Source organism: Procambarus clarkii, chromosome 94 (assembly GCF_040958095.1).
Source record: "Procambarus clarkii isolate CNS0578487 chromosome 94, FALCON_Pclarkii_2.0, whole genome shotgun sequence".
NCBI lineage: Eukaryota > Metazoa > Arthropoda > Malacostraca > Decapoda > Cambaridae > Procambarus > Procambarus clarkii.
In genome coordinates this window covers 13864500-13880904 of record NC_091243.1, presented here as the reverse complement: position 1 = coordinate 13880904, position 16405 = coordinate 13864500, and the positions used below count along the sequence as shown (strand labels likewise).

Here is a 16405-nt window from a genome sequence, read left to right as displayed (position 1 = left end):
CAATCGACTTGAGAATGGTCCAGGACGGACCGAAACGTCGTCGTCCCCTCACCTTCTAGTGTGTGGTCTGGTCAACATACTTTAGCCATGTTATTGTGACTCATCGCTTGCCCGAGACTGTTCAACACGCTTCCACTACACATAAGGGGCATAACTGGCAGATCCCTCACAGTGTTCAAGAGAGAACGTGATAAACACCTTCAAAGGATATCTGATTAACCAGGCTGTGACTCCCACGTCAGGCTGCGAGCAGCCTTGTCCAACTGCCTGGTTGACCAATCTAGCAACAAAGAGGTCTTGTCGAGGACCGGGCCGCGGGGATGCTAAGCCCCGAAATCACCCGAAGGTAACTTCAAGATATAGTCACATGCAGGTCCTCTCACATTGAGTTCTTCATTCCCTTCATCCTGTTGAATTGACATTTGGTAAAGCAAATGATTATAAAATGGAGTTTTTGTGCATTACAAAAATCCCTGTTTTAAACACGTTGTAATATCCTCAGACTTAGTGAAGTTATACAATGTTCATATTTTGTTTCACAGCTCATAACAATATTGGTCCGGTGGCAGCCAGTCCTCCTTCTGTCTCTATCGTGTCGGAGGGAATTATTTTGTGTTGTGGTTAATTCCTTACTTTCTCCCCTAATTGGCTGTTAGGGCTTGTTTCTTCATCCTGTGTCTACTTAGTTACTGTTGCGTTGAGTCCTTACGTTTCCGGGTTTGTGCTAACTTCAGCGCTGCTAGTGGTGTTTGAAGCATACTTCACACTCATGTTAGTTTGTTATCCTCCCTCTTACTGCTAAGTTATCTTCCCCCCCTCACTGCTAAGTTATCTTCCCCGCTCACTGCTAAGTTATCTTCCCCTCTCACTGCTAAGTTATCTTCCCCCCTCACTGCTAAGTTATCTTCCCCCCTCACTGCTAAGTTATCTTCCCCCCTCACTGCTAAGTTATCTTCCCCTCTCACTGCTAAGTTATCTTCCCCCCTCACTGCTAAGTTATCTTCCCCCCTCACTGCTAAGTTATCTTTCCCCCTCACTGCTAAGTTATCTTTCCCCCTCACTGCTAAGTTATCTTCCCCCCTCACTGCTAAGTTATCTTTCCCCCTCACTGCTAAGTTATCTTTCCCCCTCACTGCTAAGTTATCTTCCCCCCTCACTGCTAAGTTAACTTTCCCCCTCACTGCTAAGTTATCTTCCCCCCTCACTGCTAAGTTATCTTTCCCCCTCACTGCTAAGTTATCTTTCCCCCTCACTGCTAAGTTATCTTCCCCCCCTCACTGCTAAGTTATCTTCCCCCCCTCACTGCTAAGTTATCTTCCCCCCTCACTGCTAAGTTATCGTCCCTCCACTACTAACAATCTCCCTCCTTCCCTCCCTCCTTCCCTCCTTCCCTCCCTCCCCACGGTTCCCTCACTTTCACTCCATCCCAGTGAGGGAGAGCAGAGAGAGAGAGAGAGAGAGAGGGAGAGAGAGAGAGAGAGAGAGAGAGAGAGAGGGAGAGGGAGAGGGAGAGGGAGAGGGAGAGAGAGAGAGGGAGAGGGAGAGGGAGAGAGAGAGGGAGAGAGAGAGAGAGAGAGAGAGAGAGAGAGAGAGAGAGAGAGAGAGAGAGAGAGAGAGGGAGCATCCATAGATGCCTTACTCCCCTGCTTTATGGCATTTAATCCAGCCTCCGCTGAGTTAATGCCCCACGCCGCCGCTCCGTATTATGTCGTACGTACTTCTTAAGATGTTGTCAACATCTCTCTGTTATGAGGTAATTTATAATTTATATATTTTCCTTTTTACCAGAGACGTATTCTGTCTTTTTTTTGGTAAATTTATATATTAATTAATCATATGAGTGATGGTTTTCTCATAATGTTTTTGTGATGGAGTGTTTTAGTTCATTTAGTAAATATTAGATGTGGTGCTGTGTGTTGAGCGAGTGTCCAAGGTCGTGTTTTTTGCTTCGATTGAGTCGTAACTCTGACTAGGTCTCTCGTGAATTAGAACCCTGTTTCTTGTATGAGTTTTTGTTATTATTAAATTATACGATTTTAGAGAACATTAATGAACAATTTAGATAGCAGTGTGTTCGTCAAGAGGGGGAAGCACAGAGCGCGGCAGTGGGCCAGAACTCAAGGACTTCCAGTAAAGAGATTCAGAGATGTTGTTAGTTTACACAAATTGTCATCTTTAATGTGTAATCACTTGTCAAATGGTCTTGTGGTGGGCCGAGGAATGCTGGTGATGCCACGGCATGGCGGTCAAACCAGCAATTAAGAGAGGCTTAGTGTTCTTGTTTTAACAAATATGATTGGAGGGCCAGACTAAGAAAAAGACTGTGATTGGTCTGAAGTTAAAAAGATTGGAGGTGTTTCATTTCTTTATATGGGTGCTAATGAGGAACGGAAGTAGTCTGTCTATGGACGTTAAAAAGGGGTAAAGAGGGAAGGTCTTAAGACGACACCAGTTAGACTTAGATTTAGAAGAGGGTAATGGTGAGGACGGCATCAATCAAACATCAAAAAATTTCATCAAACATTCAGTAACTTGTACCGTATACTGTTTCAATATTATTCTCTTACTCCTGTAATAGTGTATTTGTTAATAAGATGTGTCAAGATGGTGTTGATATGTTGCTATATTAACTCACTCATTTATAATCTGAAAAAATATGTGTATTATATATATATATATATATATATATATATATATATATATATATATATATATATATATATATATAATTCATTATCTGATGCATATGATATATTCCCAGCCGGTTATATTAAATAAAAATCTTCCCAGTATTTATGTTCATTGATAAATTTCTCAGTTATCTTCCCTCCGATTTAAAATAACAGAGCTGGTTAAGCTAGTTCAATACCTCTAATAAGTACACGATGACGGCACATTAAATGATGTGGATGTCCAGTGAATGTGTGTATATATATATATATATATATATATATATATATATATATATATATATATATATATATATATATATATATATATATATATATATATTAGTATATTTTGGTAGCAGTCTTTCCTGTAGACATATATTATTAAATATGACCGAATTTTAATTACTCATTAAATTTAATGCTCATATTTACTTACTCATATTTAATTACTCATTAAATATGAGTAAGATTAATAATTCTAACACGAATTTTCTCAATCTTTCGTACATTTCTTTTCACTGTTGGAGGTAAATCAAAAATCAATTCTCCAAAATTCATTTTTATTTCTAGTCTGACGCGACACGAGCGCGTTTCGTAAAACTTATTACATTTTCAAAGACTTTAGTTTACAAATACACAACTGAATAGAACTTACGCATCTCCGATTTTATATCTACATTTGAGTGAGGTGGAAGGGGTGATGTGGCATTAATCAACACAAGACAGAACAAGAGGTGGCATTAATAGGGTATTAATTTCATCAACACAAGAAAGAACAAGGGGTGGCATTAATAGGGTATTAATTTCATCAACACAAGACAGAACACGAAACAATGGGTATTGAATAGAAGTGTTTGTAGAAAGCCTATTGGTCCATATTTCTTGATGCTTCTATATTGGAGCGGAGTCTTGAGGTGGGTAGAATATAGTTGTGCAATAATTGGCTGTTGATTGCTGGTGTTGACTTCTTGATGTGTAGTGCCTCGCAAACGTCAAGCCGCCTGCTATCGCTGTATCTATCGATGATTTCTGTGTTGTTTACTAGGATTTCTCTGGCGATGGTTTGGTTGTGGGAAGAGATTATATGTTCCTTAATGGAGCCCTGTTGCTTATGCAACAGGGCTCCATTAAGGAGCCCTAATAATATTATAATATAAGCCCTATATTATAATATAGGGCTTATATTAATATTATATTAATAATATTAATATAAGCCCTATTAATGCCACCTCTTGTTCTGTCTTGTGTTGATTAATGCCACATCACCCCTTCCACCTCACTCAAATGTAGATATAAAATCGGAGATGCGTAAGTTCTATTCAGTTGTGTATTTGTAAACTAAAGTCTTTGAAAATGTAATAAGTTTTACGAAACGCGCTCGTGTCGCGTCAGACTAGAAATAAAAATGAATTTTGGAGAATTGATTTTTGATTTACCTCCAACAGTGAAAAGAAATGTACGAAAGATTGAGAAAATTCGTGTTAGAATTATTAATCTTACTTTTTCGGTCATATTTAATAATATATATATATATATATATATATATATATATATATATATATATATATATATATATATATATATATATATATATATATATGTATATATAACAAATGGGGTTCCTCTGCTCGTCAGGTGTAAGAGATCCCAACGGATTAGTCCATTAACAATTCTTACCGAGTCTAGATTCTTCAAACATTTACGTAATCCGTACAGATTTCCTCCATCATGGCGAGTTTCTTGACGTTTATTAAACAGTTTATGAGCTCCGAAGCGCTACGAGGTTGTTATAGCGAATAATAACCTCGGGTTGTGAAGTGGCCAACCTCGTAAACTGTTCAATATATATCAACGAAGTTGCTATGATTAATGAAAGATGTGCAGGTTGAGTAAGCGGTTGGGTAACATTATCGATTACTCAACAATGAGCCGGTCGGCCGAGCGGGCAGCACGCTGGACTTGTGATCCTGTGGTCTTGGGTTCGATCCCAGGCGCCGGCGGGAAACAATGGACAGAGTTTCTTTCACCCTATGCCCCTGTTACCTAGCAGTAAAATAGGTACCTGGGTGTTAGTCAGCTGTCACGGGCTGCTTCCTGGGGGTGGAGGCCTGGTCGAGGACCGGGCCGCGGGGACACTAAAGACCCGAAATCATCTCAAGATAACCTCAAGATAACCTCCTGGCTCTGGTTGTCAGAATATTCTCTCTATCATTCCGGTTACGTAACAAACTCTTCTTGCGAGATGTTTAAAATTCTCAATTCTAATTGTGAACTATTTTTGTCTTGTCCAACCACTTGGGCTGGGCGGTAGAGCGACGGTTTCGCTTCATGCAGGTCGGCGTTCAATCCCCGACCATCCAAGTGGTTGGGCACCACTTCCTTCCTTCTGAAGTCCCATCCTCTCTGTCCCATCCCTAATCCTTATCCTGACCCCTTCCACGTGCTATATAGTCGTAATGGCTTGGCACTTTCCCTTGATAATTCCCTCCCTCTAAATCCAACGTGTTGACAAAGTCCTTGAAGCAGCACTTTATGTTGTTGTTGTCCTTGTCAAGAGTAGCACGTGGTTTTGTTTACAAACACGCTGCGCTTGGTCACTGCTCGGTGCTGCATAATGTATCTTGAGATGATTTCAGGGCTTTAGTGTCCCCGCGGCCCGGTCCTCGACCAGGCCTCCACCCCCAGGAAGCAGCCCGTGACAGCTGACTAACACCCAGGTACCTATTTTACTGCTAGGTAACATGGGCACAGGGTGAAAGAAACTCTGCCCATTGTTTCTCGCCGGCGCCTGGGATCGAACCCAGGACCACAGGATCACAAGTCCAGCGTGCTGTCCGCTCGGCCGACCGGCTTCCAAGGTGTAGGTGAAACTAGGAATACAAATAGTAAAATAATATTTATAAACAGTAAAACTTCATTAAGAAAACTGTTTTTACTTGTATCAGTCTATTAGAGGGTTGGAAACCGGGAGCTGAAGGTCGGCCCTCGTCAAGCACAGGTAGGGAAGTACAGCTAGGCGAGTACACGCACACACACAAACTCGACCAAACTAACCTCTATAAATACCATATCATTAGGCATAATATACGGCATAAAAGAGGCGGTTCTCTGCGCGTTAAACACGTTAAGTATCTAAACATAATTATAAATCGTTCCAGTATCAAGATTATTGCTAACTGCCCGTCGAATATTTCCCATGTTTTAATTACATTCGCTTGGCATTGGCTGTTATTAGACCCGGCTTGTGTCTCGTATTTTCCACCCTCGTTTGTTTCCGTGCAAACAGTCGCCGCGTCGCCAAGCGGGAAAAAAACGCAAAAATCTCCTAGTTTTAGCTTGAAAGCCGCTTTATAAAACCGCTGAGGAGAGATTTATAGCTTATTCGTGTAGAATTTAGCGTCTGACAGCAAAATGAACCTGTCTAAAACCTCCTTGAGGCAGAGGGCCCTGAGCTCCTGGAGAAGGTAGACTTAGACTGTGTCAGAGGAGGTTCTCGTGCTCCGCCAGCCGGCTCTGCCCGCCTTATTACTGTAAAGTTGAGGCATAAACTCTGGCTAACTACCGCCACTCGGTTCCCAGCAGAGAAAATAGGGTTTACCGGCACTAAAAGTTGCAGATCCAAGAACATACGACCCCTGGATTATTTACAATTATTGTGTGATAATCGGAATTATAAATTGGCCTCAAGTACAGTTAGGGTAAATGGTTGGGTGCGTAGTAGCGAGCAGTTGCGTGTGTTTGTGAGGTGTGGGTGACTGGTGGTGGTGTGGGGGGGTTGGTAGTGGTGGTGGTGGTAGTGGTAGTGATGGTGGTGGTGTTGAAAATAATTATCCTGTAACCATAAGACAACGGAACATATCCCAGTAATGCGACTGAGTCTATCCGCGTACTGAGTCTATCCGCGTACTGAGTCTATCCGCGTACTGAGTCTATCCGCGTACTGAGTCTATCCGCGTACCAATTTATTGCTACGGGGGAATAGAGGGTATCCGGTGAAAGGAAACGTTGCCCAAATGCTTTTGTCCTGTTGCGGGAATCGAACCCGGGACCTCTCAGCTGTGACTCGAATACGCCACTGCTGAGCTGAGTTGCGATTTAAAAAATAATAACACATTTACTTTTAACGGAACTAAGTTTGCATTTTAAAATGTATATACTTCAGTTCTCCCAGTGAATGGACTTGGATCACATTTTATATACACAAATTAAATATTAAATATTATTTCATTCTACACATTTTTATGAGTTTAACCGATATTTATATAGTTATCTGTTTATCCCATATTCCTCTATACACCTTCCGTTTTTCTACCTACCTATAAACGATTAAATTATTCCCAAATTTATATCACCTACCGTGTACAAACCTTTATCTCTTTCTCATTATTCTAAGTACAAACGTTATGGAGATAAGTGAGCATCACATGAACGTTTCAGCAGCCCCAGTTGACGCTGGGCTGTAGGATGAATAACAACTTTCCTCGACTGACAGTAATTGGCTAGTTTAACCCTCCCGTCCCCCCAACACACGTGGAGCTGGTAGCAGGGGGGGGGGGAGTAGTGGTGGTAGACGGGTAAAGGCTACGTCGGAAAGGTTGACGTAATCATTATCAACCCGTCAACCTGTACTGAAATTTTGCCGTCGACGAGCAGTCATTTTCTCTGGCAACACACCCAAGTGACATTTATCAAACCTTACTCGTGTTTGAAAGACAAAAATCAAACAGAAAACAAATCGTATGTGAAATTGTCCAGCAAACGAAGTTTAGTGGTTGTGAGGGGTGGGGGTTGTGGGGGGAGGAAGGGGAAGGGGGGGAGAAGGGGTGTCCTCTGGTGTGTTTAACTACATTTGAAGGACATAAAACATTCGTGGGTTCGAGACTGATTGACGAGGAGATAAGCATCAACCTTGGGCATACGTGAGTGTGTTGGATAAAGCTTCGAGAATTAGTCTTATGTTTTGGGTATTTTGGACGAATATGTCCTTTGTTGTGTTTGAATGTTCTTGTCGAGGGAACCATTACGTGTTCCAAAGAATGACTGAGTGTGCAGACAGCGCTCGAGGGGTCGTTGTCGCAATTAAGGGGCCGGATTCAATTCCCGGCCGAGGTAAATGGGATTAGTATATTTCGTCTTATTCACCTATTCACCTAGCATTAAATAGGTACCTGGGAGCTAGGAAGCTGCTACGGACTACATGTGTGTGTGTGTACTCACCTAGATGTGCTTGCAGGGTCGAGCTAGGCTCCTGGCCCCGCCTTCCGAACGTTCATAGAATAATGCATTGATTCATTTTTCACGCTTTTTTCATGCTTACATTTCAAACTTTGAAGCGCAATAGCTTCAACGACTTGTACGTCTAACCTGTTCCAATTATTAACAGTTTTTGCACTGAACAAGTTCAGACGTCATTGTTACTCATTTGCATCTCTAGTTTCCCTCCGTGACCCCTCGCTCTGCTGTACCCAGCTTTACACATTGCTGCTTTGTCAATTCCCCTTTGGATCTTATATGTAGTTATCATGTTACCCTAATCTCTTTTTTTTCCTCCAGGGTGTGTACGAAGGGCCAGTTTTATCTGTCTTTCCTCATAGCCCAGTCCCTTCAGGTCAGGAACGAGTCTCGTTGCATTTCTTTGGACTTTTTTCTAGTTTCTCCTTGACCTTTTTTTCAGGGAAGGTTCCCTGGTGGAAATATATATACAAGAGAGGATCTCTCCTTCGCTGTATATATGGCCCGAAAAGCCCCCTTATCCAAATTTCTGAAAGATACACGGATGTTGGTGGATATGCCATAATTAGCTATTGTTATTCTGCTAATGTGCGCTTCTGACATCAGATCTGGAGTTATGTCCACTCTCAGGTCTTTCTCCTTTTCTGATTGAACAATTTGTCTTCCCTTCATCCTAGACTGCTGTACTTCACACTCCTGTTCCAATCCTAATAAGTTTGTATTTGGCTGACTTAAATTCTAGCAGCCATTTTCTCAGACCACTTCTGAAGTCTGTCCAAACTCGTTTGCAATGCATCACAATCTACCCGTCCTGACGCCTCTTATTATCTTTGCATCATCTGCAGACATTCATATGAAGTCAATTTCCTCTGTCAGGTCATTGACATACATATATTAGAAACAGGATGGGCCCTGAACCGATCCTTGTGGTACTCCACTTGTAACATCTCAACTCCACACTACTCACTGTATGTGTACGAGAGAGAGAGAGGGAGAGAGAGAGAGAGAGAGAGAGAGAGAGAGAGACAGTCCTCGGCCAGTCCGCTCCTAAGCATCGGACTACACAGACACAGCCAAGCATGCAGTCCTTTCCGCTCTAAATATTCTATGTGGAAGAGTCTATGACTATGTGGAAGAGTCTATGCCTATGTGGAAGAGTCTATGCCTATGTGGAAGAGTCTTCCACCCAGTCTTCCTCTTCCACACTGACAAGCGCCAGTGTGGAAGACGACCCCGAACCACACCAGAGATTTGGCCGCAATTATTAGAATAATCAGATAGTGAGGATAATGTCTTAGCCTGCCATGTGAAAGGCTTGGAGGCGTGGACGGCTGCAGGAGACGACTGACAGCAGCTGATGGCGTCAGATCGTTTACCAGAGATAACGTCGCTGCCAGCCTGAGAACTGGTTGTCGAATCAGTGTCATGCACTTGGAGCATGTACCAAGACGATGTCGAGAAGCGATGTCGACGAGATAGCAGCAGCGACGAGCCAGGCGGGTGTGAAGAACACTGACGCCTGCAGAAGATATCTTACCTTACGTGAAGAGTGGCTGTTGAAGGATGGCAGGGCCTCTTCCTAGCAGGGCGAGCAGCGTCGAGAGTCTCTATAGAGACACTGAAAGATAATCTTAATGTCTTACGTGAAGAATGGCTGTTGAAGGCTCCCAGGGCCTCTTCCTAGCTGGGCGAGCAGCATCTACAGTCTCAATAGAAACACTGAAAGATAATCTTAACGTTTCTTATCATCTTTCTCTGAAATTATTGCCCGCTAATCTAGCGTTCGATATATTCTTATGCCTGTTCGCTCCGGTATCTAAGTCATTTATGTAATTAACAACAAAATATTTGTACAAAATAGAGTAAACTCGTTAAACATGGCCGTCCTTTTATCAAGCAATATTGGGATATATTTATTAAATCTTTCCAGAATTGGTAAAGCTAATCCCAAGGATTGGAAACTCGAATCAGAAGATGGAGAAACGACGACGTTTCGGTCCTTCCTGGACCGAAACGTTTGATACAAGAGAGAGGAAAGCATAGGCATCTTCGTATATCTTCCTCTCTCTTCGTATAATTATTATATTATAATAACTATAGGTTATTATATAGTTATTATATTATATAAACATATAGTCTAGGTTTAACTTGGTAAATACCAATTTACCTGGGTAAATACTGATTTGGAAATAGGGATGTTGATTTATGGAACGAATGACCTGGTAACACTATTGACGTGGGAGTTCTTGATTGTTTCAAGCGTAGGTTAGACATATGCGTGAGTTTGGAGGGATTTGTGAGTTTGAAGTTTGGGAGGAAGTGATTGGAATGTATTTAAAGGCTTTCTACAATTTCCCTTATTCTGGTGTTTTAATATTATAATTATGTATGGACAGACATGTTTAAATTATAGCCAAAGACATAATTGAGTGTAAAATTCATATTATTCAATATAATTAATGATTGGTAAAGTTAAAAGCACCTAATTATTTCACTCGAATTATTAATCAACGTATCGTAACAGAAGTAGAGATAGTTGTAATTGTGGTATTAGAAGTAAGAATGGTAGTGGTAGTAGTAGTAGTAGTAGTAGTAGTAGTAGTAGTGGTGGTGGTGGTAGTAGTAAGAGGTGCAAATTAGTGTGTCAGTCACCTGTTTGAGCAGCTGCCACCACTACCACCATCCTCCCTTCGCCTTCCTTAGACTCACCTGTCCCGAGGTAAACACACACACACACACACACACACACACACACACACACACACACACACACACACACACACACACACACACACACACACACACAGGCCGAGCGGAGAGTGCTCTGGAAACGTAGTCGTAAGGGCATGGGTTCGATTCCCGGTCGTGGCTAGAAACAAATGACAAAAAGTTTTGTTTTCTGTTCACATAGCAGAAAGTAGGCACCTGGGAGTTAGACAGCTGCTGCGGGCTGCTTTCTGTGGATGTGTGTGTGTGTTAGAGTGAAATATCTAGATAGATATGAAAGATATCGAGTCAGTTCATTAGATAACTGACATTTAGAAAGGCGAGGTTCAAAATCTAATGCCCCGATGTTGCTAGCATAAATAGCAAATACATACAAACACACAGTACAGTGAAGAACGAACAAAGGTGTCATAGGCACAATCAGAGAACACTGTATGGTCATCAGAGGTCCACGGATGTTCAACATACTCCAACCGAGTATAAGAAATATTGCCGGAACAAAAGTGGTTGTCTTCAAGAGAAAACCGGATAGTTTTCTTCAAGAAGAGCCAGACCAACGAGGCTGTAGTGGATGCTTGGGCCTGCGGGCCGCTCCAAGCAACAGTCTATTGAATAAAGTTCCCACCAGTCAAGCCTGACCGCGGACAACACCATCCAGGTACAATCCAGACACCATCAACCCAATCCACACACACACACAATCAGTCACTGAACACACTCCACACTCTACCTCCACACACACAAGCGCTCCACACAACAAACTCCCCCTAATATATATCCACTCCAAAAGTGCAAAAACCTTCCTCACATTCCCATGCTCCTAATCACCTGAGATCATTGAGATTGACGTGCCAACACCCTCAACTCACCGACTGGCAGTAACCAGGAGGGTACGTAGCCATGCCCGCAGAGAATCATTATATACACCGGTCAGTTTCCCAACGCGGCCATGCATTGTACCAGCAGTCACGCGCGCCTGGTCAAAGGCGAATTATTGTATCATCTACGTAACGTGAACATTTACTCAATTAGTGTAATCAGATAGATTGAAGGGGAGTCCTCAGTCAGGTCTCTGGAAGCAGGCTGGTAGGCGAGACTGCAGACAGGTTGGTTGGGAGCAGAGTGGCAGGCATGAGGATTTACGTCCACATAAGCAGGTGGATAGAAAGCAGAGACTAAGCAGATGGCAAGGTTGGAAGGCTTGCAAGCAGGCAGGCAGACATTTGGTAGGCAGGTAGGCTGGCACAGAGGCAGGTAGGCTGGTGTGGGCCAGCAGCAGGCTTCTCAAGTCAGGTTGGGGGTGAACCAATGGCGTGTACCGCTGCCTGAGGAAGTGGACCGTGGGACCGGCGGGTACTGGACCGCCTGGTGAGAAGGTGGTGGAGGCCAAGACCGTCAGTAGTTTCAAAGCGTTATATGACAAAGAGTGCTGGGAAGACGGGACACCATGAGCGTTGCTCTCATCCTATAACTACACTTAGGTAATTACACACACACACACACACACCGATATGTAGATATGATAGAGCCCAGTAGGCTCAGGAATCTGTGCACCAGTTGATTGACAGTTGAGAGGCGGGACCAAAGAGCCAAAGCTCAACCCCCGCAAGCACAATTAGGTGAGTACCCACACACACACACACACACACACACACACACACACACACACACACACACACACACACACACACACACACACACACACACACACAAAGCAGCTCATCAATAAACTGGAAGTCGTGCAAACTCATGCTTCTAAATGGCTTCCAGAACTGGAAAACACGAGTTACAAGGAGAGACTAAGGGGGGGGGGTGTTAAATATACCAAAGCTGGAAGATATAATAACAAAAAAGATATGATCACCACGTACAAAATACCAACAAAATTGACAGAGAGGAATACATAAAAGCTGCATCTTCAAGAACAAGAGAACATTGGTGCAAGCTAAGAAAACGAAGGTCCCGAAAAAATATTATACGACAAAGAGTCACGGGAAGACGGGACACCACGAGCGCAGCTCTCATCCTGTAACTACATTTAGGTAATTGTTCTTAAATGTAGTTACAAAATGAGACTAAATTCTGTAACTACATAAATACACACATATCCCCCAGGATGTAGCCCGCAAGAGCTCTCTAAGTACCTGGTGCCTATTTACTGTTAGGTGAACAGGCGCATCAGGTACAAGACACTTTGTTCATTTATTTCGCTCTCTAAAGGAATGTTTGGGGTCGATATCATTCAACAAAAAAAAAAGGTTCAAGATAAAGGAGAAATAATGATAATGAATGGAACATATGTTCTTGAGTGTTCATATGTTCTTTGGGGAAATTATGGGCAAACTATGATAAGTAGAATACCAATTTTTTTTAATTTTGGCGAGATTAATGCATAATGTTTTATGATCAGATTTCTTTTTAAGGAGGGTCGACTCAGTACCAGACTCACCACTAACTTCATTGAGGTTCTTATTGTTGACCAAACCTGATCCGCCCATGTTTAGTATCTACCCGTCAGCGATCACTGTGCAACGTTGGATGAGACTAGCCCTAAGTGTCCGGCCTCCAACTTAGGACAGACATCTTATTATTATTATTATTATTATTATTATTATTATTATTATTATAAAGATTCAATATGTGGGTATTCCGAGGCTGTGAATTGTTTGATAACCCATTTAAATCTTGCTGTGAGAATCGTGTTTAAGTGTTGTGGTGAGGGCTGACATGTTGACACATGTTTCTGTGTCACATGACACATGTTTTCTCACATGACACATCTTTCTGTGTGTGTCTTCGTCAATTTCTCTCTCTCTCTCTCTCTCTCTCTCTCTCTCTCTCTCTCTCTCTCTCTCTCTCTCTCTCTCTCTCTCTCTCTCTCTCTCTCTCTCTCTCTCTCTCTCTAGCAGTTCATCAGGATGACTGGTGCATCTGCAGGCTCAGGTAATCACCTCTACCTGGCTCACCTGCGCTCCTTAATGACAGGACCTGTGTGAACTGCATGGTAACAAGCGTGGAATGATTGTCTGGTTGGTATATTAGCATGGCTGGCTGATTGCTTGATTGGTTGGTGAGTGGGCTGGCTCGGTTGACTGTCTGGTTGTTTGTTTGGTTGGGTGGTCAGTCAACCGGTCGGTTTTTATCGTTGATTGATAAATTTGGTGTTACCGGGGCTCTTAAGTGGTTAGGTTAGGGTTAGTTTATTTTCGTTTTTTGGTTAATCAGTTTGCTCTCTGGTTGGTGTTTGATTAGTTGGCGTCCGGTTAGATGATTAGTAGGTTATTATCAGTAACTATTATTATCTCCCTCATCCAGATATTTTTTTGTCATATTTCGAAGTCATAGTTCCAATGTCATTTGGTTAAAGTAACTATGCACAAGTGTGTGACGTGTAGAAACAGATCCAAACAGCGAACTATAAATGGCAGCAAACTGTATTAATTAACGAGAATAATAAACTCTTTTGGCATCAAATTCTAAAGCGTCTGTGTATTTAGAAGGGTTTCTACTCCTACTACTACTACTACCACTACTACTACTATTTCTACTACTACTACTACTGTTACCACTACTAATACTACTACTAATAATTAAAACATAGATTTATAATACAATAATACTACTAATAGTAATAAAGAATAATAATTATAAAATCATGTGTAAGGGGGAAAAAGATGAAGGGCCAAGTCATGGGTGTCCTCATGGCATCAGCTTTATCTTACAATTGTCTTGAGGGAGAAGACGCCAATATGGGCCACAAAGGTAGGTTTCCGGGTAGTAGAATGTCACATTTTTTTAGTTTTTCCAATTTGCGTCTAATTAAATATCCATACTGCCTCAGATTGTAAGTGCAATTGTCAGTGTTTCAAGTGGTAGAGTGAGAGCAATGTGAGGGTCCCTGTTGTAACTTATTGGATGTGTCGTTGTGTCATGCTTTTAGATGTAGCTGTTTCGTAGCTGAGGCTTTTAGGGTGACTTCCATCTCCATTCTGTCACTTTAAATATTTGTCATTTCCCGAGGAATTGTTGGTCAAGATCTTAGGAACGAGTTGAGTGAAGGAGAAGCAATAGGACATTTAGATATGTTTAGATAATTATCCTTCACTACGCATCTGACCCTCGCCCAGTACTCAGCAGATGTTGACCACAAACTATAAGGTGAAGGGACGAAGACGTTTCGGTCCGTCCTGGACCATTCTCAAGTCGATTGTGTCCATTCAAGTCCATTTTCACAATCGACTTGAGAATGGTCCAGGACGGACCGAAACGTCGTCGCCCCTTCAACGTCTAGTGTGTGGTCTGGTCAACATACTTTAGCCACGTTATTGTGACTCATCGCCTGCATACTCACCAGATACCTGATACACCTTAATTATGCTCACCTAGCAAATCTGACACTCAACTAACGCTCATTTTACTGTGAAAATGATACTCAACACCCGTTCGATAACGGAGACTACTGAGCATCTGTTGATTTAGGAATTTTACACTTACCTGACACTTGTGTCACCTGACACTTGTGTCACCTGACACTTGTGTCACCTGACAGACACCGACACACTCGCCAGGTACCGAACCTCTTGCTGAATACTCGCTCGCCGCAGCATCATTGGTCAGTCAACTCGAGTGACACATTTCTTTCAGTAATGGGTTGACCCAACACTCACTTCTCGCGCTGACTGAATGACAAATGGGATGAGTTAGAAGCGGTGAATAGCAAAGTGGACGAGTTAGAAGCGGTGAATGACAAAGTGGACGAGTTAGAAGCGGTGAATGACAAAGTGGACTAGTTAGAAGCAGTGAATGACAAAGTGGACGAGTTAGAAGCGGTGAATAACAAAGTGGACGAGTTAGAAGCGGTGAATATCAAAGTGGACGAGTTAGAAGCGGTGAATGACAAAGTGGACGAGTTAGAAGCAGTGAATGACAAAGTGGACGAGTTAGAAGCAGTGAATGACAAAGTGGACGAGTTAGAAGCAGTGAATGACAAAGAGGACGAGTTAGAAGCAGTGAATGACAAAGTGGACGAGTTAGAAGCAGTGAATGGCAAAGTGGACGAGTTAGAAGCAGTGAAGGACAAAGAGGACGAGTTAGAAGCAGTGAATGACAAAGTGGACGAGTTAGAAGCTGTGAATGACAAAGTGGACGAGTTAGAAGCAGTGAATGACAAAGAGGACGAGTTAGAAGCAGTGAATGACAAAGTGGACGAGTTAGAAGCGGTGAATAACAAAGGAGGACGAGTTAGAAGCGGTGAATGACAAAGTGGACGAGTTAGAAGCAGTGAATGACAAAGGAGGACGAGTTAGAAGCGGTGAATGACAAAGGAGGACGAGTTAGAAGCGGTGAATGACAAAGTGGACGAGTTGGAAGCGGTGAATGACAAAGTGGACGAGTTAGAAGCGGTGAATGACAAAGGAGGACGAGTTAGAAGCGGTGAATGACAAAGGAGGACGAGTTAGAAGCAGTGAATGACAAAGTGGACGAGTTAGAAGCGGTGAATGACAAAGTGGACGAGTTAGAAGCAGTGAATGACAAAGGAGGACGAGTTAGAAGCAGTGAATGACAAATGGGATGAGTTAGAAGCAGTGAATGACAAAGTGGACGAGTTAGAAGCAGTGAATGACAAAGGAGGACGAGTTAGAAGCAGTGAATAACAAAGTGGACGAGTTAGAGGCGGTGAATGACAAAGTGGACGAGTTAGAAGCAGTGAATGACAAAGGAGGACGAGTTAGAAGCGATGAATGACGCAAATGAATAATACAAAATGGCACAAA

The 16405-nt window shown here is 42.5% G+C and overlaps 1 protein-coding gene across 1 annotated transcript; it reads left to right on the top strand.

The window, feature by feature from the left end:
• The first annotated feature begins 14305 nt into the window (after positions 1 to 14305).
• On the top strand, positions 14306 to 15889 carry LOC138360055 (uncharacterized). The gene is made up of 2 exons (XM_069319990.1): positions 14306 to 14393; positions 15444 to 15889. Exons 1-2 carry the CDS (start codon positions 14306 to 14308, stop codon positions 15887 to 15889), a joined length of 534 nt encoding a protein of 177 aa, XP_069176091.1.
• The last annotated feature ends 516 nt before the right edge of the window (positions 15890 to 16405 follow it).

Bases quoted from the DNA above. Each gene is read 5' to 3' on its own strand.
- LOC138360055 (XM_069319990.1), top strand. From the start codon at position 14,306: ATGAAGGGCCAAGTCATGGGTGTCCTCATGGCATCAGCTTTATCTTAC. The intron at 14,394-15,443 runs GTAGGTTTCCGG...TGAATGACAAAG, and splicing joins CGCCAATATGGGCCACAAAG to TGGACGAGTTAGAAGCGGTG.